At 50.3% G+C, this 22,838-nt stretch overlaps 4 protein-coding genes across 6 annotated transcripts in view; 3 read left to right on the top strand and 1 right to left on the bottom strand.

Annotated features, from left to right (window-relative positions):
- The window catches only part of SAMD4B (sterile alpha motif domain containing 4B), a 42,452-nt gene extending 38,705 nt beyond the window's left edge, over positions 1-3,747 (top strand). The window contains exon 13 of the mRNA XM_037047517.1: positions 3,515-3,747. Within this exon, the coding sequence (XP_036903412.1) occupies positions 3,515-3,534 (20 nt within the window). The 3' untranslated portion in view covers positions 3,535-3,747. The remainder of the gene's footprint in view (positions 1-3,514) is intronic.
- PAF1 (PAF1 component of Paf1/RNA polymerase II complex) lies at positions 2-8,092 on the bottom strand. Of its 3 annotated transcripts, XM_037047518.1 has the most exons (14): positions 7,791-8,087; positions 7,216-7,245; positions 3,746-3,838; positions 3,324-3,445; positions 3,164-3,230; positions 2,983-3,084; positions 2,798-2,903; positions 2,637-2,705; positions 2,449-2,552; positions 2,246-2,362; positions 2,017-2,145; positions 985-1,090; positions 782-872; positions 144-700 (listed from the first exon to the last, which is right to left on the bottom strand). In XM_037047518.1, exons 1-14 carry the CDS (start codon positions 7,835-7,837, stop codon positions 264-266), a joined length of 1,620 nt encoding a protein of 539 aa, XP_036903413.1. In that variant the 5' UTR covers positions 7,838-8,087; the 3' UTR covers positions 144-263. The 3 variants fall into 3 exon arrangements, with proteins under 3 accessions (XP_036903415.1, XP_036903413.1, XP_036903414.1); XM_037047520.1 differs by lacking the exon at positions 7,216-7,245 and having other exon boundaries at positions 2-516; positions 7,791-8,092; XM_037047519.1 differs by lacking the exon at positions 7,216-7,245 and having other exon boundaries at positions 7,791-8,088.
- A 191-nt stretch (positions 8,093-8,283) lies between these two features.
- Positions 8,284-11,875, top strand: MED29 (mediator complex subunit 29). The gene is made up of 4 exons (XM_037047521.1): positions 8,284-8,606; positions 9,316-9,374; positions 9,644-9,728; positions 11,578-11,875. Exons 1-4 carry the CDS (start codon positions 8,391-8,393, stop codon positions 11,818-11,820), a joined length of 603 nt encoding a protein of 200 aa, XP_036903416.1. The 5' UTR covers positions 8,284-8,390; the 3' UTR covers positions 11,821-11,875.
- Positions 11,876-18,657: 6,782 nt separating this feature from the next.
- On the top strand, positions 18,658-20,923 carry ZFP36 (ZFP36 zinc finger CCCH-type). The gene is made up of 2 exons (XM_037047505.1): positions 18,658-18,765; positions 19,566-20,923. Exons 1-2 carry the CDS (start codon positions 18,742-18,744, stop codon positions 20,508-20,510), a joined length of 969 nt encoding a protein of 322 aa, XP_036903400.1. The 5' UTR covers positions 18,658-18,741; the 3' UTR covers positions 20,511-20,923.
- Positions 20,924-22,838: the final 1,915 nt, after the last annotated feature.

The following is a 22,838-nucleotide window of genomic DNA, read 5'->3' as shown; positions in this document are numbered from 1 at the left end:
CTTTGTTATGCTACATTTCATTGAAAGCCTGATATGGTTCTGCCTCTGTGGCCTTTGCTTCTATGCCTCAAGCTGAGGCCACTGAGTACCTGAGGTTGCGGTGGGAGCGGGGAGATGTAGCCAGAGTGAGACCATAAGGCCTGTGATGGGAAATAGAGAAGCCGGCTTTATTAACAGCAAAGGTTTGGAACAGGGAAAGGCTTGCAAATAGACCAACAAAAAGTGCCTTCCTGCACATATGTCCGTACCAGCCCTGAAAGGACTCAGTCACTGTCACTGTCCGCTTCACTGGAATCAGAAGCTGCGGCTTCACTGCCATCCTCCTGGGCTGATCGTTCACTGCCACTGGGGAAGGGACTGGCGCTGCGGCTTGGGCTGGGGCTGCGGCTGGGGCTGGGGCTTGGACTGCGACTCCTCTGACCACCCCCATCGCTGCCACTTTCTGATTCATTGTCACTGCCATGGACTCGTCCTCTGTCCTCATCATCAGAATCAGCATCCTCTGAATCTGCATCGCTGCCAAAGATTTCCTCTTTGTCCCGGGCGGCTCGGGCCTCATCCTCACTGCTCTCATCCTCGCCGCTACCACTCTTGTCACTCGCCTCGTCCCTGTCACCGTCTTCCCGTTCACTCTCACTGCCTGAGCGCTCATCCTCACTGCCTTCTTTCTCACTGCTGCTCCCCTTCTCTTGCTCCTCATCTGTAAGGGAAACAAAAGGATGTGAAGACCCAGTTTCCCACCCTCCCAGGGCTGCCAGGGTTTCATCTATTCAGCTTTTACCTGAGCCCCCAGCTTCTTTTTCTTCTGTCTCCATTTCCTCCTCCTCTTCCTCCTCGGGTTCGTGATTCTCCAGCTGGGCCTTCCGTGCCTCCTGGCAATCAGCAGGGTTTAGGGGAAGAGCCAGTATTATATCAGGCTTCTGTTTCCCTCTTCACCCACCACCACACTCCCCATGGGTGCCCTGAGCCAGTGGTGCTTATTACCTGGGCTTCTAATTCCTTCTCATTCATGTCCCGGTGCTTGACCACAAGCAGGGCATTGGTACCCGACTGAACCCCAGCCTTGGCTCTGCGCTTACTCAGGCGGACCCTGCAGTGGGCAAGTTGGGGGGAGGGGTGTGGAAGACATAGTTAAAGACTCCCCCCAGTGGGGGACCTGGTTTGACTTGTTTCTTAAGTTACTCACTAATGCTTAGCCCAGAACAGACCAGAATAAATACAGACTGAATAAGGGAGAATAACTGTGGTTTGAGGCAGGGGAGGGGAAGGATAATAGCCCTCAAGATAGCAGCTCTCAAGATGGCATTTCGGTTGCCTGTGTGTATAGATTTTAACGTGAATTAGTTACCAACACTTAAAAACACAGAACCTAGACTTCTGGCTTTGGGAAAATATGAGTCTATGGCCCCAGTGGGCCTTTTTGCGTTGGAGTCCTTTGCTGGGCTGGGTCGTGGTGTCCCTAGGAGGCTGCCAACAGCTCTAGGTCACCCGTGTTCCACCAGCCCACTGTGCTGCCTTTCACATTTCCTGCCTGGCTTCCAGGATCAGAATTTGTCATTTCAATTTTAAAAAGAAATTCGAGGTCACGCTCCCCCACCCAACCTTTATACCAAAGGTCCCAGCCAACAGTAAAATTTTAGCCATCAGAGAGGAGTTTTTAGGATCACATTTTTGCACTTGGGTACCCAGCATTTCATTTAAAACATGCTAACTTTATGTGGAGTCCTAGACTTTGGTTATGTTTACTTTCTCATGAAGTCTCTTAATATCAGGAAGCTTTGATGGTCTACACAAAAGGTCTAAATTTCTCCAGCATTACATTAAGATCTCTGCGTGTTCTTTTGTTAGAAACAGATATAGCCCACATGCATGAGCAGGCTTCTGCTGCTCTTGCTTACAAATGCATGTGACAAATCCTTAGATACAAATGACCTCCAAGGTGGTATATCTATCCCAGGTTCTTGATCCTGAAGCACAGACCCAGACTAATCTGAGATAGGAATGCCCACTGAGTACCTGGTCTCCAGCTCATTGTAGTAAACTCCATCACCCTCTCGGAAAATGAAGAAGTAGTTTTCCTCATAACCCTTGCTAGCCTTGTTCTTCACATTCCAGTTGTATTCCCGAGCAATCTTGTAGTCATACCTGAAGATGAGGGGAACAGGGTCAGCCCCACTTACTCCCTAATGAGAGAGAAAGGGAGATACGCTTGTCAACCTCCAAAACCTAATCCCAACCCACATACACATCATCTGGTGCGTAGTCCATCTCCTCTTCCTGGTCCCGCTTTCGTTTCTTCAATGTCTCTTCCACAGGCAGGAAGTAGGCCACAAACTGGTTCCCTTCCTCATCCATCATGCCTCTGGTTGGGAGAAGAGGAGGAGCAGTGATAAACGAGGACAAAGGGCAATGAGGAACAGGGCCAAGGTTGAAAGCAGGGCCACCTACCTGATCATGGCCTGAGACATCATCTCCAACGCAGCTGCACCACTGGTGTCCTTGGGGGCCGGATCTGAGTCAAAGATTACCTGAGCGCATGGATTAATCCACATCTGGCGGGGGAGGGCATCAGAGTTAAAAGTGAGATGAGCAGAGATGGCAGGCTATCCCCCCCTGTCTCTTGTCCCAGATCTGACCTTAAAGTCTGGGAAGACAGGCATGACCTCCACTGGTGTCACTCGGGGCTTGCTATAATGCTGGGAGATCTGGCAGGGACAAGAACAGGATGAGGAGGAGGATAAAGAGTTCTGGAGCCAACTCCTTTTAATGCCTCTCCCCATCGTAGTCCCTCAATTACCGATTTTTGGGCATCCTCAAAAGTCTTCTCAATGGCTGTAATCTGGCTATCCCTGTCTTTATAGATTTCCTCCTCAGTAAACTGTTGTTTCACAGAAACGCCAATCCTACGGGTGAAGAGAGAATACTTTAGGGGACACTGGACCCACCTGAAATTTCCACCTTCCTTCCATACCCACAACTTACTTGACCTCAGGCTTCTCATTAGAGATGCCATAACGGTTGAACTCTGTGGAGATATACTCTGTCTTCCGCATCCACGGCACCACCTTCGCGTGCTGCTGAGACCTAGGGTACAGGATCAGGCCCTTCAGGACACCACCACCCTCCTTCTGTTAGAGCCAGTCCCCTCTCAGCACTCCCTCACCTCTTGGAGCTAGTGGGGGCCTGAATCTCCTCTTCCAGAAGCTTCTCATCAGCTGGGTCTAAGAGTACTAGAAGAGAGCAAGGAAGCAATAAGACCACCAGGGAGACCCAGGCCTGACCTTTGCTAGCTTAAAGCAGGCCCTCCATGCCTTCCTACATACCATTGGGGTCAATTCGGTAGGTGTCAGGGTTGATGAGGTCAATGGTGACCCCCAGGTCTGGCTCAGTCAGGAGATCATGTTTGTGCTGTTTTTCCAAGGAAGTTGCTTTGTACTGGACAAACCTGGGTAGGGAAAACACGCCCATTATGATTTCTTGATTCAGCTTTAACACTCAAATCTCTGCTTCATAGATGCTAAACTTGTAGTATAGGGAGGAACTCAAGAGTGGAATGTCCCCCATGTTGGAGTCTGAAGGCTGGTTCTCCTGCTGGGAAGAGGCTTGGACACTGCTTGCTCATCAAGTGTATCAGGCATCTACCACTACAGTATGTATTCAGTACTGTTCTAGGCCCTGAGGAGAGAGCAGTAAACAGAAGAGGTCCCTGCCCTCAGTTGTTTCCCATTCACAATCTTAGTCTCACCTGTTCTGGTCGAAGGGGTAGGTAATGAACTTGGGGTCGAAGGGGATGTCAGGGAGGCTATTGCAGTACTTGACTCTGCAGACCACTCCAGATCTGGGAACACAACAGCTCATTTAAAAAGCTACTATGAAAGCCGAAAGAAAGTATCAAACTTAACTCTACTTTTGTGAGCAGACACACAACACAAAAAGACATAAAACATCAATAACATAAAATGTAGAGGGGGGAGTAAAAATGTAGTTCTTATGAAATATATTTGAACTGAAATGCTAATCAGCTTCAAAATAGACTGCTAATGATACCCCTAAACTTCATGTTAACAACAAACCAAAAACCAACAAAAGATACACAAATAATAAAGAAAAGGGAACCCCAACAAAACTAAAGAAAACCAAACCTCAAGAAAGGAACAGAACTATAAGAAAAAAGAACAATGAACAAAATGGCAGTAAGTACATACTTATAATTGAAAGACGCAAAGACTGAAAGTGAAAGGATGGGAAAAACATCCCCCCTTTCTCTTTCTAGCCCTTGAGTATGCCTGTGCCTCTCCCCACCTGCTTTTCTCCACCCCCCCCATCCTTCCCCTCAGGGCACATAGCTTTTCTTTTTTCTAAGCTTCAAAGACACACCCTCCCCTTTTTTTGCCTCTTGCTTCCTGAGTCCACAAAGCCTAGCTGGGCTCACTTCTTCCACACCTCACTTCAACTTCTGTGACTTTCTAAATAAACTTTTGCTTGTACTTGGAAAGTAGTAACAAGATACCCCATGCAACTAGAAACAAAAATAAAACTGGAATAGCAATACTTATCAGATAAAATGGACTTTATTAAAAAGTGTGAAAAAAAACCTGGCTGGTGTAGCTCAGTGGATTGAGCACGGGCCTGCACACCAAAGGATCGAGGTTCAATTCCCACTCAGGGCACACGCCTCGGTTGCAGGGGAGTTCCCAGGAGGGAACTCATGAGAGGCAACCATACATTGATATTTCTCTCTTTCCCTTCCCCTCTAATAATAAATATGAATGAATGAATGTCCTTAAAAAATTAAAAAAGACGAGGACATCCCTGGCTGGTGTGGCTCAGTGGATTGAGCATTGGCCTGCAGACTGAAAGGTTTCGGGTTCAATTCCAGTCAGGGCACATGACTGGGTTGCAGGCCAGGTCCCAAAATTGGGGGCGTATGATCACCTCAATAGAAGCAGAGAAAGCATTTGCCAAAATTCAGCATCATTTTATGATAAAAACTCTCAACAAAGTACATATAAAGAAAATATCTCAATATAATGAGTGTTTATGTATGACAAACCCACAGCTAATATACTCAGTGGTGAAAAACTGAAAGCTTTTCCTCTTGTTCTGAGGAACAAGGATGCCTATTACCATAGTATTGGAAGTCTTAGCCACAGCAATCACACAATAAGAAACAAGGCATCCAAATCAGAAAGAAAAAAGTAAAAATCGTTATTTGCAGATGACAATACTATATGTAAAAAACCCTAAAGAATCCACCTCAAAAAGTTTAAATGAATTCAGTAAAGTTGCAGGACACAGAATAAACAGAAAAACCAGTTGCCTTTCTATACAATATTTACAAATACAAGGTTTTGATTGCATCAAAAGGTGTAAAATATGAAGGAGTAAATTTAACCAAGAAGTGAGGGACCTGTACTCAGAAAACTATAGAACATTGAAGAAGATGTGGATAAATGGAAGACACACCTTGCACATGGACTGAAAGGATTAATATTATTAAAATGTCCTTTACCTAAAGCAACTTACAGAAGCAATGCAATCCCTATTAAGCCAACAATGGCATTCCTCTCAGAACTAATCCTAAAATTTATATAGAACCATACAATACCCTGAATAGCCAAATAAATTTTGAGAACAAAGTGGGAGGTCTCATGCTCCCTGATATACTATGCTATGAAGTTACAATAATCAAAACAATATGGTGCTGGCACAGAAATATAGATTAATGGTAGAAAATAAAGAGCCCAGAAATACTTATATGGTCAAGTTATGACAAAGGAAGCAAGGATATACAATAAGATAAAGATAATCTCGCCCTGGCTGGTGTAGCTCAGTGGATTGAGCTCAGGCCTGTGAACCAGAGGATCGCGGTTCGGTTCCCAGTCAGGGCACATGCCTGGGTTGCAGGCCGGTTCCCTGCAGGCCAACTCCCAGCAGGGGACACACCAAAGGCAACCATACATTGATGTTTCTCTCCCTCTCTCCTTCCCCTCTAAAGATAAGTAAATAAATAAAATCTTTTAAAAAAAAGATAAAGATAATCTCTTTATTAAGTTGTGTTGGGAAAACTGGACAGATACAGGAATTGCACTTTGGACCACTTTCTTATACTATACACAAAAATAAACTCAAAATGGATTAAAAACTTAATCCTGAAACCATAAAACACCAAGAAAAAAACAGGCAGTAAAGTCTTTGACATCATTCTTAGCAGTATCTTTTTGAATACTTCTCCCTAGACAAGGACAACAAAAGAAATAAATGGGACTACATCAAACTAAAAAAATTTTGCACACCTAAGGAAACCATCAACAAAATAGATAACCTACTGAGTGGGAGAAGATATTAGCAAATGATACATCTGATAAGTGGTTAATATCCCAAATATATAAAGAACTCATACACCTTAACACACACACACACACACACAAATCCAGTTTAAAAATAGAGGACCTGAATAGACGTTTCTCCAAAAAGAACAAACAGATGGCCAACAGACATGAAAAGATATTCCACATCACCAGGTAAATCCAAGTTAAAGCCACGAGACATCACCACACACCTGCCAGGATGAACAAATAAGTGCTGGTGAGGAGGCAAAGAACTCTCCACACACTATTGGTGGGATTGTAAATTAGTGCAGCCACTATGGAAAACAGTACAATTCCTCAAAAATTAAAAATAGGTCTGCCATATAATCTGGCAATTCCACTTCTAGGTATTGGAAGAAAACCAAAACCCTAATTGGAAACTGCATATGCACCCCATGTTCATTTGCAGCATTACTAGTAATAACCAAGATACATTAGCAATCTAGATGTCCATCAACAAATAAGTGGATAAAGAAAAGCTGGTGTTATTCAACAATAAAAAAGAATAGATTTTTGCCATTTGGGACAACGCAGGTGGACCTAGAAGATATTATGCTTAATGAAGTATGTCAGAAACAAATACGACATGATTCCACTTACATGTAGAATCTAAAAAAACAATAAATGAATAAATGAAACAAAACAGAAAAAGACCCAAAGATAGAGAACAAGCTAATATTTGCCAAAGGAAGGTGGGAGTTTTGGGGGAAAAAATAAAAACCACTGATACATGGGGGCAGACAGGGGGAACCGGGCCCTGCTGCCCACCTCTGCTTCCAGCCCCCATCAGCCCACCCCTCTTATGAGAACATAATTGCGGGGGAAAAAACTTAATGAGGCTCACCTCTCAGGCAGAGTCCGGTGGGAATTGGGCCTGGTAGGTGTGAGAGAGAGAGAGAGGCATTAGTAGAAAGATGGAGAAGATGGGATTGACAGGAGAGTTAAAGGCGCCCTCTCCACGTTTTTAAAGGGCAATTTTTTTAGTATGGGTGCTTCAAGTGCTTTAATAGAGGAAACCAATTATTCAATTCATTTTAGAGAAAACTGTCCCTCGCTGCTTAAATGAATGAAGCCAAGTACTCAATCCCTTTTCAAGGGGGTGTCTTCAAGTGTTTAATAAAAATAACAACGTACTTAATTGTTTTTGGAAAAAGGGATGTCCAGACCCTTGACTGGAGACATAAAGGCTCAATCCCTTCTGAATAAAATCTCCAAGAGCTTAATTTCTGAATTGCATGGCGGAGAGAAGGGGAAACACCCCATCCATGAAGGAACCACTCTCCATCAAAGGTGAGCGCTCCATGACGTCACGGGGAGAAAGACCTGAGGAGCTAGTGACATTCTAGGTAGATACTCGAGCCCGACCCTCCGCCTCGCCGAAACTTGGATAAACGATAGAGGAAAGCAGGGGAGTCTTACCTGTGACCATCTTCCCGCTGGGCCTGGGTCTGGATGGTGGGCGCCATGGCGACGAGGCGACGACGGAGGTCCGGACTGGGCCCCGACTGAGCTGCGGGGAGACAAGGTGGGGAGTGCCGACTTCAACGGACACCACTCCGAGGCAGTGCTCGGGTTGGCGCCCCTGTCCGTGTGGAGTTAGCGTCGGAAAGAGGTGGACTGATGAGAGGGATTTCAGGGAAGACTAAAGCAAACTCGCACCCGCTTATCCTCAGCTGCTAACCCACCAACGGCCGGCAGGACAGTGAAGCACGAACTACTCCACTCGGGACGCGAGGCCTTCTGGGAAATGGAGTCCGAGTTGACCTCACACCCGGATTGGCCAGGGACTGGTTGGAAGGGGCGGAGCGAGGGAAGGGTCTTTGGTGATTGGTAAGTAGGTTTCAGTCCAGACGTCGGATTCGAGAGTCGTGTCGGAGAGGCGGAGGGCCTGCTTTCCTCCCATTGGCTGAATTGTTTGAGTGGAGGTACCTAGCTAAAGAGGCCTAAAACTGAAGACGCTGAAAACAAACCTGGAGAGACGCACTTGTTAACGCACTTCCGGCGGACTACGTGAGAAAGATGGCTGCGTCCCAGCAGCAAATTTCTGCGGCGTCCTCCGCTGCTGGTGTGTCGGGACCCGGTTCGGCTGGTGGCCCGGGTACCCAGCAGCAAGCGCAACCACCGACACAACTTGTGGGGTCTGCCCAGAGTGGGCTTTTGCAGCAGCAGCAACAGGACTTCGACCCTGTGCAGCGCTATAAGATGCTAATCCCACAGCTGAAGGAGAGTCTTCAGGTGATTCGCCAGGACCTTCTGGAAAGTAGCGGGGTCTGGTTCTCTGACTCAAAAGGGGGCAGGCGGAGGGGATGCTTAGGCAGGGAGCGAGCAAAAGAAGCCTTAGGCAGGGAGAAAGAGTTAGACTTAGTCTTCGTGGGAATAGCCTGGGATTGGCCGGAACTCGACTGGGAGGGAGTTTAAAAGAGAAACCGGTCTCTTGTTAAAGCCTGAGGCAAGAACAGAGATTCTGCTAGTGATTTGGTGGGTGGGAGAGGCTTCTAAGGTATGTCTGGAAGTCATTGGCAAGAACCCCAGGTGAGAGTGGACCGCTGGAAAAATACGAGTGGTTATTGCTATAGAGCAGGAGTGTCAAACTCATTTTCACCCGGGGCCACATCAGCCTCCGGGTTGCCTTCAAAGGGCCGAATGTAATTTCAATTCCTTAACAGTTAAGGAGCAGTTACATTTATACAGCCCTAAAATTATTCCAGCCCTTTGAAGGCAACCACGAGACTGATGTGCCCCCCCCCCCCGTGAAAATGAGTTTGGCACCCCTGCCATAGAGGAGTGGAAGCGGGGGTTACTCGGGAGTTACAGGAAGAGAGGTGTCAGGTGAAGATGAGGCCTGAAATTTATTGGATCTTAAGGTAGAATGTAGATTACCAAAAGTGTCCTCTTCTGTTTCTCCACCTCTGCATCTTTCTTTCCCCCCTTTTTTTTTTACTAGACTTTGATGAAGGTCGCAGCCCAGAACTTGGTTCAGAACACTAACATTGACAACGGACAGTGAGTGTAGTCCTGTAACCCAGGGTGGCCTCCTGTGTCCACCCTATTCGTCCCCCAAGCCCCACCCACCCACCCTCCTATTTTCAATCCAGGTTCCCTAGCTCCCAGCCTCCTTCTTTCTGCCTCTTCTACAACTACCAATCTCCTACCTAGTCCCTGTCTCAGGGCTCCAGGGCCTTTACCTGGTTTCCTGGTAGATACTTGGCTGGATAGATGCTGATGTACCAGAAATTGGAAATCCATTCCTGTCTCCTTCTCCTGGTCTGTAGAAAAAGCAGTGACGGACCCATACAGCGCTTTGACAAGTGTCTGGAGGAGTTCTATGCCCTCTGTGACCAGCTGGAGCTCTGCCTGGTAAGAGACCTCCTAAACACTGGGTGACCACAACCCTGATTCATTCCCTGGGTCTTCAGGAATTTTCAGTCAGTCAACACACACGAGCACCTCCCTGCAGGCCAGACCTGTGCTTCAGCCGATGTTGGGGACACAGTGATGGCTCAGAGTGTCCCCAAGAGCTGTGGTGGGAGAAGCCCAGGCCTCAGAGGTCAAGACTTAGATGAGGGTGGGGGCATTTAGAGAAGTCAGCATTAAAATGAAGGAAGCTCAAGGAGCTGTGGAAGCCCAGAGAAGGTATCTGACCTTACCTAAGGTGGTTCTAGGGAGAGATTGGCTCAGGGAGCACTATTGGTAGAGAGCACATTGGAGCTAAGGCAGTAACAAAAATCAAAGAGGGGGAAGAGAGCAAGTGGTTAAGAACACAGTATCTGAAATCAAGTGGACCAGCAACCTCTACCTTTGAGCCTTGGGTTCCTCCCTTGGAAAATGGATTTTCAGGAAAGACTCAGCAAGTTCATGCATGTAAAGTACTTAATATGGTACAAAGCACATAGCAACCATTTCCTGTAGTATCTTAATTGTTATCATTGTTTTCGTCGTATTGTCATTGTCAAGATTATTTTGAACCAGGTTTTGAAGGAAAAGTTGGAGTTTGAGAAGCCTGGTAGTCGTGGAAAGGTATTCCCTTTAGAGATGTCATGAAATACAGTCCAGCTGAGGTGTACTTGCCATTGGACTTGTTGGATTTTTTTTTAAGTGCTATGGTAAGATTTATTAGAACAAAAACAAAGGAAGGGCTTAGGATAGAAGAGGGAAGATCACAGCCATGAGAGGAAGTCTAGACTGGGCAGTTTAGACTCAGGAAGGAAAGACAGAGGCAAAAGGAGACTCTCTTTGTTGTTGTTTTTAAGGTTCTATTTATTTATTTGTAGACAGAGGAGAAGTGAGTAGAAAGAAAGGGACAGAAACATCAATGTGTGGTTACCTCTCATTCGCCCCCTACTGGGGACCTGGCCCACAACCCAGGCGTGTGCCCTGACTGGGAATTGAACAGGACACTTTGGTTCACAGGCCGGTGCTCAATTCAGTGAGCCACACTAGCCAGGGCCAAAAGGAGACTCTAAAGCCCACTTCTCCCCTGGTTGCAAGTCTCACGGGGACCCTTTAGCATTTAGGGGGGAAAAAGCAAAGTATGGTCTGAAGGAAGGAAGGTGGGGGTTGTTGCTGCCAGGTTGCTGAATTTTTAATAAGCCCTGAGGGGGCTGGGGTCCCATCCATGGTTTCAATCAGGGAAGAACATGGACCCATTGCTTTTTAAAAAAATACTCCTTTGGCTTCCAAATGAAGGATGAGTTAAAGGGGCCAGGAGCAGAGGCTGGGAGTTCAAGGAGACAGCCATGACAGGATTCAATGGACAAGGTTCCATCAAGGCAGGGTCCTGAGGAAGTGGGAAAAGGCAGTGGGAGAGACCATGGAACTGACAGGTTGCTGTAGGAGGAGCCTCCAGGATGAGGCCCATGGTTCTAGTCAGAATGACAGGGCCATCCCTTAGACAGGGACCTAGGATGGGGACCGGTTTTGGGGGAGAGTATGAAAGCTCTGGATTCCAGAACCCATGTTCTGTCATCAGTGCAGAGGTGGGTAGTGAGGTGGGCACTGAGTGGTATGTGGGGATGAGACAGCCACAGGAGGGCATGAGAATGAGAGGAGAAGATGGACCATGGGAATTGCTGTATTTAAGGCTTGGGTAGATTACGTACATAGAAGGAGTTCAGAGGCCAGAGAGGTTACCCTAGGCTGGCCCTTGGGGCAGGGTTCGTAATACCCTGAGTGAGGCTGATGCTGTACCTTGCCTGCCTGTCCACAGCGCCTGGCACATGAGTGCCTGTCACAGAGTTGCGACAGTGCCAAGCACTCTCCCCTACTGGTACCCACAGCCACCAAACCAGATGCAGTGCAGCCTGACAGTCAGCCCTACCCTCAGTACCTGGCGCTCATCAAAGCCCAGATTGCCTGTGCCAAGGACATTCACACTGCTCTGCTGGACTGTGCCAACAAGGTCACGGGGAAGACTCCTGCACCACCTACAGGCCCTGGGGGCGCCCTGTGAGGTGGAAGGGCGTGGGGGCAGGGCGGGCAGGCTGTGGGAGAAAGGGACTGGGGGAGGGAATGAAAAGTAGCCTCAAAGCAACTTTGTCTCTGACTTTTATTCTGGCCTAAGCTCTTGGTGGCAGCCAGCAGGGGGCAGCAGAGGCCAGTAGGGAGCACAACGGGAAGTGGGTAGAGGGAGCAGCTCTGAGGATCGACCGCCTGCTCTCCTCCCTAGGGAGGGCAGACTTTGGACTGCGCCTGTGGAGGACCTCTTTCTGGGCACTTCTCCTACCAGCACTGGGTATGGAGCCCTAACTGGCCCCCTCTCCCTCCATGCTTACCTGATTCTGTCTGAGTATGGGCATGGTCTCTGCCTCTGCACCTTTTCTAGCTGTTCCCTTGAGTGTCTCTGCTGCATGTCTGTTGACACTCTCGTTCAGTCTCTTTTTGCCCATGTGTCTCTGCCTCTGTGGTCCTATGTCTCCCTGTCTCTGACTCTCTCTTTTAGTCTCCTTTGCTGTCTTCTGCCCCCAACTCCTCACTGGGACTCTGTGTCTATGAAGGAGACTAGATTCTGGGAGCCAGCACCCCTGGGATACCTAAGGATAGGAGAGGGAGCTTCAGTTCCAAGGGCTATAGCCAAGCCCAGAGATCCCAGGCACCTCCCATGTCAGCCCATCCCCCAGTATCCTTGGCCCAGGAAAGGGGAAGTAAAGGGGTCTAAGCCCTGACCTCAGCATGCCCGGTTGGGGAGCAATTGAGGCCCCCACCCATGCACAGGGCCTGCGTCAGCAGTACTTAAACTAGGGGTGTTGTGCAATCAGTGGTGAAGCCTGGCCCAGCTGGATGCCTGGGTCCCTATATTTTTAGCCCCAAAAGAGAAGTGAAAAGGCCCCAGAAGGGGTGAATCATCAGTCCTGGGGAAGAACCCAGGCGTCTGGGCTCCAGCTCCAGGAAGCAGACCTTGGGGAGGGGGCTTTGGGAGTGCCCACTAGGCTCCCCACTTCTCTGAGAACAAGCTTTGGAGAGCCCAGCCATGGCCTTCAGGCCTGGGCAAGTGCAGGGTGGAGCTACCTGCCCAGGCCCAGCTGGTGGGTGTGAAAGGCCCAAGTGACTCATCCTGGTCCTGGGGACTGCCCCACCCAACACCTTCTGTGTCCTGATTCCCATGTCACCACCCAGAGGCCTCCCGTTGTGGACCCCACAGCTGCAAGGAAACCCCTGGACCATAGAGACCCATGATCCACCCAAAGCCCGGGTCCCCACACTGGAGTCCTGGGAAATGGCCAGCTGTGTGAGAGTGTGTGTGTGTGTGTCAGGCAAGTAGGACAGGCCCGCAGGAAAGGCAGCTGGCCTCTGGGTCACTAGCTGAAGCTGCTGTTCACAGGTAGAATTTCTTCCTCAGGGAAACCACATGTCTACCCATTTACTCAACTGAATCAGCTTCCCTGACTCCCCAGATCATTGTCTAAGGCAGGGGTGTTCAAACTTTCGGCATCTCAGGGCCACACTGGAAGAACTGTTGTCTTTGGCCACACATTAAATACCTTGCAATACAATCACAAATAAATTTCATCATGTTTTAAGTAAATTTACAGTTTTGTGGTGGGTCCCATTTATAGCCATCCAGGGCCACATGCAGCCTGGGAGCTGTGGATTCCTTTACTTAAAGTGAACTGATTAGGACTTTAATCACATCTACAAAATACCTCCAACAGCATCATCTAGATTAGTGTTTGAGTAACTGGGGACTGTAACCTCACCAAGTTGACATGTAAAACTGACCATTGTAATCTAGCCCCTGTTCATTTGGCAACCATGTACATCTCAATATTAAATATAAGAACAAAGTTGTAGTCCCACCTAACATGATGCAATTATCTATGGACAGCCTTTATCTATGGAATAATGCACTTTTCCCACTGGCTCCCAGCTGTGGGGTACGTGACATGTACTAGTGAGATGTGTCCCACCATAGGCATACACACTCAAGACTGAGGTACAGCTGGCCCTGTGAGGTACAGTAGATAACAAACTGAAAATCATAAGGAATAAAAATTCATAAAGTATTGAAAAAAATCCATGTATATATAAGTAGATCTCACAGTTCAAGGGTCAACAGTATATCAAAGAGAAGTTCCAAGAAGAAAAATAGACCAGAAAAGTAGGATCAAAAGTGAAGAAGCCCTGGCTGGTGTAGCTCAGTGGATTGAGCTCGGGCCTGCGAAACACACAATCGCGGTTCGATTCCCAGTCAGGGCACATGCCTGGGTTGCAGGCCAGTTCCCGGCAGGGGACTCACAAGAAGCAACCATACATTGATGTTTCTCTCCTTCTCTCCTTCCCTTCCCCTCTAAAAATAAATAAATAAAATATTTTTTTAAAAAAGAAAAAAAAAAGTGAAGAGAGCACCAGCCGGGTGGCTGGGCTGGAGTGTTGTCCTAGACACCAAAAGTTGGCAATTTGATTCCCAGCCAGGGTACATACCTAGATTGCCAGTAAATGTTTCTCACATTGGTGTTTCTCCCTCTCTAAAATCAAAAATTTTTTTTAAAAAAACATGAACCCTGGCTGGTGTGGTTCATTGGATTGAGTGCCAGCCAGTGAACCTAAAGGTCACCAATTTGATTCCCTGTCAAGGCACATGTCTGGGTTGCAGGCCAGGTGCCCAGTGGGGGGTGCACAAGAGGCAACTGATTGCTGTATCTCTCACACATGGATATTTCTATCCCCCCCTTTCCCTTTATCTAAAGATAAAAAAAATTTTGAAAAATTGGAATAGAAAAAAATATTCAGGAATAATTGTAACAAATGCAAGAAACAGATTAGGTTGGGTAGTAGTTCATGGGTATCGTTATTATGGTCTGTAAATAGATGTTACATGTATTTATTTGTTAAATAGATAGCGAGGTTTGTTTGTAATTTTTAAATCCTTGAGAGAAGATATGATGGCCTCACTGAAAAGACTTACTTGAAGTAGAATTAAGTCATGTAGACATTGGGGAAAAGAGCATTCCAGAGAGAAGAGATGGCAAGTGCAGAGACCCTGAGGCAGGAAAGTGATGGTATGTTTATAGGACAGTGTGGAGGCCTGAACCACAGTGAATGGGCTGGGATAAAGTCAAGCCAGGTTATGGAGGACCTTGGTTTAGATCTTTATTAGATTTTCAACCCAGAGGGAGAGATTGTACAGCCTGGTACACAACCACACACTTCAGGAAAAGTACGTGAAATGTGCAACCACACAGTAAAACAGGGTACACAAGGACTTACCATACCCAGCAGAGGATACCGTAACCCACCATCCTACAGTCATGGTGTCCCCAGGGTCTCAACATAAGCCCACAAACAGACCAAAGGAACAATTCAACATGTAAATACGTAAACAACCCTCTCCCAGCTAACCTGCTATCTATCTCTCACCCCATCTCAGACTTTGCCTATCATAGGCTGACTCAGACCTGCCCTCAGCTCAACATTATCAAAAGCAGCCTTGGCTGTGGAGAGATAAGGTTTCCCAGGTGCCAGTGTGTGTGCTTGTGTGTGTCGGTCTGCCCACAGAGGCCACAAGGAACAGTGACATAAAGTGGGATGTGCGCCAGCCGCCCTCCCCATCTTGTGCGTTCTAGACGTCAGGAACCAAAGTTCACCAGTTTCACTACCTTGTGACTGGCCACAGAGAAACTGCATCCAGACAGTGATCTTGCATGTTCTCAGAAATACCCCCAAATAAAGACACATAACACTAAAGACACATTCACTACACACACTGAGCAGCAGGGACTTTGCGCACAGCCACAGCTGCCTACATCTCACAGATACTTAAACACTCAACTTTGAAGTATGTGTGCACAGATCTTCATCTCACAAGATGTCAGTCATACCCTCACTAGGTTCCCTCGAGGAGTGACACATAGTCACTCCAGACCCCACTGTGGTTCAGAACCACACACAGGCGTGTATGTGGTTATGTAAGTCACATATTCTCATGAATGCTGCCTCAAAGACAGGGTTGAGTATTTACACCCATACCCCAAGGTAGTTAAAATAAACAATATAATCAATCACACAGGCCCAAGCAGCTTCACACATTTATTCACAGGCATGTCAAGTGGGATTGGAAGACACAAGCCTCACATAGGAAGGTAGGCTGCAGATCTCACCCAGTCACACTAGGGCGCACACCTTTACACCTACAGCGCCCACACTTCACACAGTGGCACACATGCCAGAGGCCCCTGCGGTTGCAGCGCCCTCCCTACCCGCTCATGCTCTGTCAATCCCGCCAGGCGCACACCCGGCCCTGGCACACGTGCCGTGAGTACACGGCCCAGCTCGCCCTCGCACTCGCACTGGCTCTCACACCCCCGCGTTTCCCGTCCTGACTTGTTTTTCTGGAAACTCTGCTCTCCGTTCCCCTCCCCCCTAGGCCGGAAGTGCTCGCTGTATTTTTAGCCTCTCTGGTTTCCGCCCCCTCCCCCCTCCTCCTGCCGGCCCAGGACCTGCCCCACCCCCCGGTACCCCAGGGTACCCCGGCCATCCCCTTCTCCACCGTCATTCCAGAGGGGATTCCCGGCTGCTGTTGGTGCCACGGATTTTCCCGCTGGCTACGTGGGGAGTGGGGAGGAACCCAGCCCTTAACTTCCTCCAGGGCTGGGACGCCTGAGGGCAGGACCAGGTTGGAGGGGGGATGGGAGCTGGCTGCTAAATTGGAGGGAAGAGGGGCTGGGGTCTCAGACACTGAGGTCTGATGAAGGAAGGAGTTGGGGTCCCGCTATCATGCGTCTGAGTGTGGAGGTGGCCTGGAGACTCGGACCCCAGATCTGAGCAAGGAGGGGCAGAAACCCTGGCTTCTGGGCCCACCGGCCTGTGTTTCGATGGGTGGGCTGCCTTGCCCACACCCCCTCCAATGTCTTCAAGTCTCTCTTTCCCGAGCATCCTGGCTCTCAGGCCGGTGACTCAGCACTTGGGGGAGAGGCGGGGGTCGGCCTGACTCAGGGATGGGAAATGCTCCCTATCTCCAGGGAATCGAAACTAGAGTCCCTCCTCCAGGATTGCGGCCGAAGCCAAGCTGGGCTCTGGGGATCCCAGGGCGCCCCCCATCTCCCGCTTTCCCGCCGCCTTTGTCCTATTAGCGGCCCAGGAATTTGGAGCCTACCCGGGGGCGGGTTCCAGACACCTCCCCTTTCACCCTTTTCCCGTTGTCCTCCAGCCTCTGTTTACAGGCGACAGAAGCCCTGGTTACAGGAGAGGAACCTGGGCGTCCGGGCTGAGCCTCCTCGTCACGGCTTCCAGGAAGCCCCCTTCCCCCGCCCCTTACGAGTGAGTCACGGGCGAGCGGGAGGCTGCAACCGTGCCAAAGCCGCCCGGCTCACGAGACCAGCCGGGAAGGCCCCTGGGCCCCAGAAGGCGCGGCACCAGGGATTCCCCTGAGCTCTGTCCGAGGAGGCAGGTCCGAGTGCCCGGCCCAATCTCCCCACCTCAATACAAACCCGTAGTCACAGCTTGCAAAAATGAACTTTGCACCATTATAATTGCATTCCCTGGAAATGATTTCTGCCCCTGTATCTTCACTCAGATTAGCCATCTTACTAAGGTTCCCTTTAAAAAAAACAACTAGTTTTCTTCCCAGATCTTAAAGGTCTCACGCAGGACAACCCCCTGACCACCGTCTTGCGAATGTGAGGAGTGAACGTAACAAATTTAAAATTCCCTCAAGGCACACCCCTTTATGAGACCCATCCGACCATCAGTTGGGGGTAACCCATTTCCATTTCAAAGCAATTCTTAAGGCAACCCACCACTGTAATAAAATGTCTCATCCTTCTCAATCTTGAGTTTTCTCAGAGGGCAAACTCTTAGCACGATTTAACATCCTTGGTGTTAGGCTGCTGCCATTTATTTAAACAGAACTAGGCGAGTAAGTTGGTCTCTATCCCTGGGTTTCCTCTTGTGTAAAACGAGTACAATAACCCCTCGAGTTAACGTATGTAAAGCACTTTCACACCGTGCCTAGCCCAGAGGAAGCCATCAGAAATGCCACTGTGTGTGGGAGGGTGAGAGGCTACAGTAGCTCTGAAATTGGCAAAGTAGGCACCTTTCCAGTCTTACCAAATATCAAGGACCCCATCCTTGTGAGTGTGGGTAGGGATGGTCAAGGTCTCTGGATCTGAGCTGTTCGAGAGCGAGACCAAGGCAGGCGGGCAGGTCTCACAAGAGAATTCTCTGCCAGGCCTATTGGTCTCCTGTTTAGCTCTTGCGGACTTTTGTCTTGAGGGTGTTTGTTTCTCCCTTTTTTTTTTTTTTTTGATGTGTCTTTGTGACCTCCCCTCTAGCTTCTCGCTCTGAATTTGTCTCTTGGGATTGTCTCTTCACGTTTTTCTGTCTGTCTCCCCACCTCTCTTTCCCTCTCTTCATATGCCTCTACTTGAGTGTGTCTACCCTCCCTGTTTTGTGGTTTTTGTTTCTGAGTCTCCCCATTTCTCGCTCTCTCGCTCTTTCCGCGCCTCTCTCCTCCCTCGCGGGTCTCTCACGCGCACGCCCACTGCCTCGGCCTCTGCCCTTGTCAGTTCTCTCTGGAGCCCTGCCCCCACCTCCGTCCCAGTTCCCTTCCCGGCGCCTCAGTCTCCAGCCTTTAAAATTCGGCCGACACTCCCACCCCACGCACCCCCCCGCCCACGCCGGGCCGCGGCCACCAGTGGGCACAGCTTTGGCGCGTCCCGGCTGGCAGCCGAGAGGAAGAGGACTGGTCCCAAGCCTAGTGGGCTGCTCTGCGGGCACGCGTCCGGGAAGCGCCCCTCCTGGCCCCGCCCCCCGGCCCGCCCCTCCTGTCCAGGCCCCATTGGTCTATAAAATCACCGGCTCCTCCAGGCAGACGCAGCGAGTCTCCTGCGTTCCCACTTTTGCTCTGGTTCTCCTCAAGTCGGCCATCCGCGCCGCCATGGATCTCACTGCCATCTACGAGGTGAGTCCCCACTGTCCGGCACCCTGGGGTCCCCAAGCCCCACTGACTCCCATCTCCCCAGTGACTCCCTAGGCCCCTCTGGGGCCGCAAACTCCGGGCCGGGACCCGTGGCTCCCTACTCAAACTGGAGCTCCTTAGCGCGGCGCGCTCCAGCCAGGGGTCCCGTCTCCTTTCTCAGACCAGTGTGACTCTCTGGAAGTGAAAAATGGAGCCCGTGACTTTCGGGTCTCAGCCCAAGCATGAGTAGGGTGGCCCTTAAAGATGGAAAGCTGTAAGAGTTTTTTCAGACTAGGGCTGTCTGGAGGCGGAAATGGCCCCACACCTGGCTTCCCCCCAGTAGTTGCTGAGGGCGCGGTTTTGCGCGGAGGCGTTTCTGGGGCTCGAGTCTTTGGGGTGAGGGGAAGGCAACTTCTGTCTTCACTCCCAGACCCAAAGGAAGACTTTAGAACTCAAAAGCCAAAGATATTGGACTTCTAGGTTAACTTTGCCGGCCCTCCAGTTGTGAAACTGGAGAACCCGATGCTCAGAGTCAGATCCCGAGAAGCCCAGAGGCTCAAAATTGGTGGAAGGTTGTGTGCCCTGAGTCAGGGAGCCAGGAAGGATTCCTGGGTTCCATCATTGCAAAAAAACCTCAGAAGATCCAGGTCCGGATCCTGGGATCCCGAACCCTTGGGTTTCTGCGGGCGGGTGGGGCTCAGAACAGGAGCCACAAACCGGATTGGCAAGCTCTTCGGTGCCCTGCAGGTGGGAGGGGCGTCACCCAGCATTTTCCGTGTCTTAACCAATCCCCGTACCCACAGAGCCTCCTGTCGCTGAGCCCTGACCTCCCATCCGACCATGGAGATACTGAGTCCAGTCCCGGCTGGGCCTCCTCAGGACTCTGGAGCTTCAGCTCATCCGACTCCAGCCCAGCTGGGGTTGCTGCCCGTCAGCCCGGCCGGTCCACCAGCCTGGTGGAGGGTCGAAGCTGTGGCTGGGTGCCTCCACCCCCAGGTTTCGCACCTCTGGCTCCCCGCCCAGGTACTGAGCTGTCACCTTCACCTACTTCGACCCCCACCACCTCATCCCGATACAAGACTGAGCTGTGCCGAACATTCTCGGAGAGCGGGCGCTGTCGCTATGGCGCTAAATGCCAGTTTGCTCATGGCCCAGGCGAGCTGCGCCAGGCTAGTCGCCACCCCAAGTACAAGACGGAACTCTGCCACAAGTTCTACCTCCAGGGCCGCTGCCCCTATGGTTCACGCTGCCACTTCATCCACAACCCCAGCGAGGACCTGGCTGCCCCTGGCCACCCCCATGTGCTGCGCCAGAGCATCAGCTTCTCAGGCCTGCCCTCGGGCCGCCGATCCTCGCCACCACCAGCAGGCCTGGCAGGCCCTTCCCTATCCTCCTGCTCCTTCTCGCCCTCCAGCTCCCCACCACCACCACCTGGGGACCTTCCACTTTCACCCTCTGCCTTTTCTGCTGCCCCTGGGACCCCTGTGGCCCGAAGGGACCCCACACCAGCCTGTTGCCCCTCCTGCCGTAGGGCCACCCCCAGCAGCGTCTGGGGACCTGTGGGTGGCTTGGCTCGGAGCCCCTCTGCACACTCCCTGGGATCTGATCCCGATGAATACGCCAGCAGCGGCAGTAGCCTGGGAGGCTCTGACTCACCCGTCTTTGAGGCTGGGGTGTTTGGGCCACCCCAGCCACCTACAGCCCCTCGGCGACTCCCCATCTTCAATCGAATCTCGGTGTCTGAGTGACAAGTGCCTGCCCAGTACAGATCAGCTGGATCTCAAGGGGGCCATTTCTCTCTTGCTGTGGGCTCCACAGGAGCCTGGGGGCTTGGGGAACTGGGGGGGGCTCGCTCTTAAGTAGCCCCACTGCCTTGCAAAATGCATTAACCCACTCCCCTGACCCCATGCTGGGGCAGGTCCCCAGTGTGCAAGCTCGGTGTTCATGGTGATGGAGGAAGGAGTCTATTCTGGAGTGTTTTTTCTTTTTAAAGATGTAGCAAATTTGAGGGTGGCAGTAAGCCATAAGCCCTCTCCACCCCACTTCTCCCTTTCCCAATGCTGTGAATAATAATCCCCTACTATCCCACCCTTGTTTTTCCTAGACCCCTGAGGTTCTGGTGACTGGAACCTCCTGAGGGTCAACCCTGGTGCTCAAATTACCTTTGAAAAGCAAGTAGCCAAAGTCATTGCCAAACCCCCCACCCCCAGCCATTGGGCTCTATTTATGACGACTTTATTTATTCTAATAGATTTTATAGTATTTATATATATTGGGTCGTCTGCTTCCCTTATATTCTTCCTACTTTTTTAATATTGGAAACAATGGAGTAATTATTATGCTATAATATATTAATATATATTAAAATTTATTTTTGTGTTTTGGAATTTTTAAATAAAAGGCATCTGTGTGTAAACTCGAATCCTGGCTTTTCTGCGGTCTAGAGGCAGTGACATGTGGGATGGATGGTGTTGCCTTATTTTGAAGCGCGTAGAATTGATCCATAGCTCCTACAAACCTTTCCGAGCTGGGCCGCCCAAAGGCGCTTACCTGGCAGGAAGTGACGTCACCTGGACCCGCCGTTTACCTGAGGGGGCGGGACCAGGTGAGGTCACTGGGTAGGAACCAGGAGAGGCAGTCGGCGGCGCGGGTCCAGGCGTTTCAGGCGTTCGCGTCTAGTCCGTCTCTTTGACCCAGCCCTCGGCGGGGCGGCGGGCGAGAACGAGTTGTTTCCGTCCCCGCGGGCTGAGTGGGGAGGGTGGGGTGGTGCAGGGAGGACGGAATGTGCTGGGGCGCCGGCCCTGGGCGGGCGGGGGCGGGTCAGCCCGGAAGCCCTGACGTCCTGGGGGCCCACCACCAAGTCTTCCAGGACTTGCGGAACTGGGGCACTCAGACACTCGCGATGTGGGTGAGGCAGCTTTAGAAAGTCTCGGGATTCTGGTATCGCAGCTGTTGGTGAAAGGGGGGCACATACTACACCTGACAAACTCAGGGGAGGCCTGCATGGCAAGCCTTACAAACTCAGAAACCTAAAGTAACCACGTAGGATATGGTGTTACAATTTTCTACCTAAAAGTGAGTCGTGGTGGATGTGTCTCTTGACTAAGGTCAATCTTTGCCTTAACTGAGCCTGCCCATTGCTTTTCTGCATCTACAATAACGACAGAATAATGCCCCTTTTCCAGACACCCTCAGGGCACAATCTCCCACCAAAACTCTAGACCACAAAACCCCCCATTATTCTTACGTTATTTTGCTACATACCATCTCTATGTGCTGTAAATGTTCATTGTTAACTATCCTGTACCCACCAATGTAAAAGAAGTATTTGTTTCTTCATTTTACTTCTGGTCCACTCTCAAGACATTCCGGGCTTTGCTTTCTCTTGCCTCCCAATGCGCTTTACGTACCCCCTTTACGCCTCCTCCTTTGTACCGTACAAAGTAAGGTGCAAATCTGTCATTCTCGGGAGCATTTTCTCAGTCGGTTGAGATTTTGCTTCCTGGTAATTGTCGTTAGTTTGCCTCAACTAAACTAAAAAAAAAAAATTTTTTTTTACAGGTTTGGACGTTTCTTAGGTGGACGTAACATTTTGGGATCTCAGAGCTGGTCTCCCGGCCACTGAGAATTCTAGGTCCTGGTGTCTCAGCGCGTTAGGTGAAGGGCGGAGGCGCAGCTTCTGCCTTTCCGGGACCCAGGACCTGTGAAAGTACCCCACTTCGGACTGCCAGTTGAGAAGTTCAGGCTTGCGGGATATCGACCTTTCCGCCGAGGAAGCGGGAGGCCCGGGTGTGTGGGTCACAAGCTCGTGGAGGCAGGGCCCGGACAGCTGTGTCCTCGGACCAAAGAAGGCAAGAGGCGGCCAGACCCACCCTGGGGCGGGGAGCCCGGAAACAGCTTCGCGTCAGTGCCCACGCCCCGCCCCCCTTCCACTTCCCCGTCGACCCCTCTTCCTTCTTTACTCGCTCTTTTTCCTCTCCTCTCCCCTCCCCGCGACTCCCCTCGGTTCTCCTCTCCACACCCGCACCCCTCCCCTCCTTCTCTGTCCCACCTCTTTACCCCTCTTTTCTTTCTTT

This window comes from Sturnira hondurensis, unplaced genomic scaffold, assembly GCF_014824575.4.
Source record: "Sturnira hondurensis isolate 20B ecotype Veracruz unplaced genomic scaffold, ASM1482457v3 Scaffold0005791, whole genome shotgun sequence".
Lineage (NCBI taxonomy): Eukaryota > Metazoa > Chordata > Mammalia > Chiroptera > Phyllostomidae > Sturnira > Sturnira hondurensis.
This window is presented reverse-complemented; position numbering and strand designations above follow the sequence as displayed.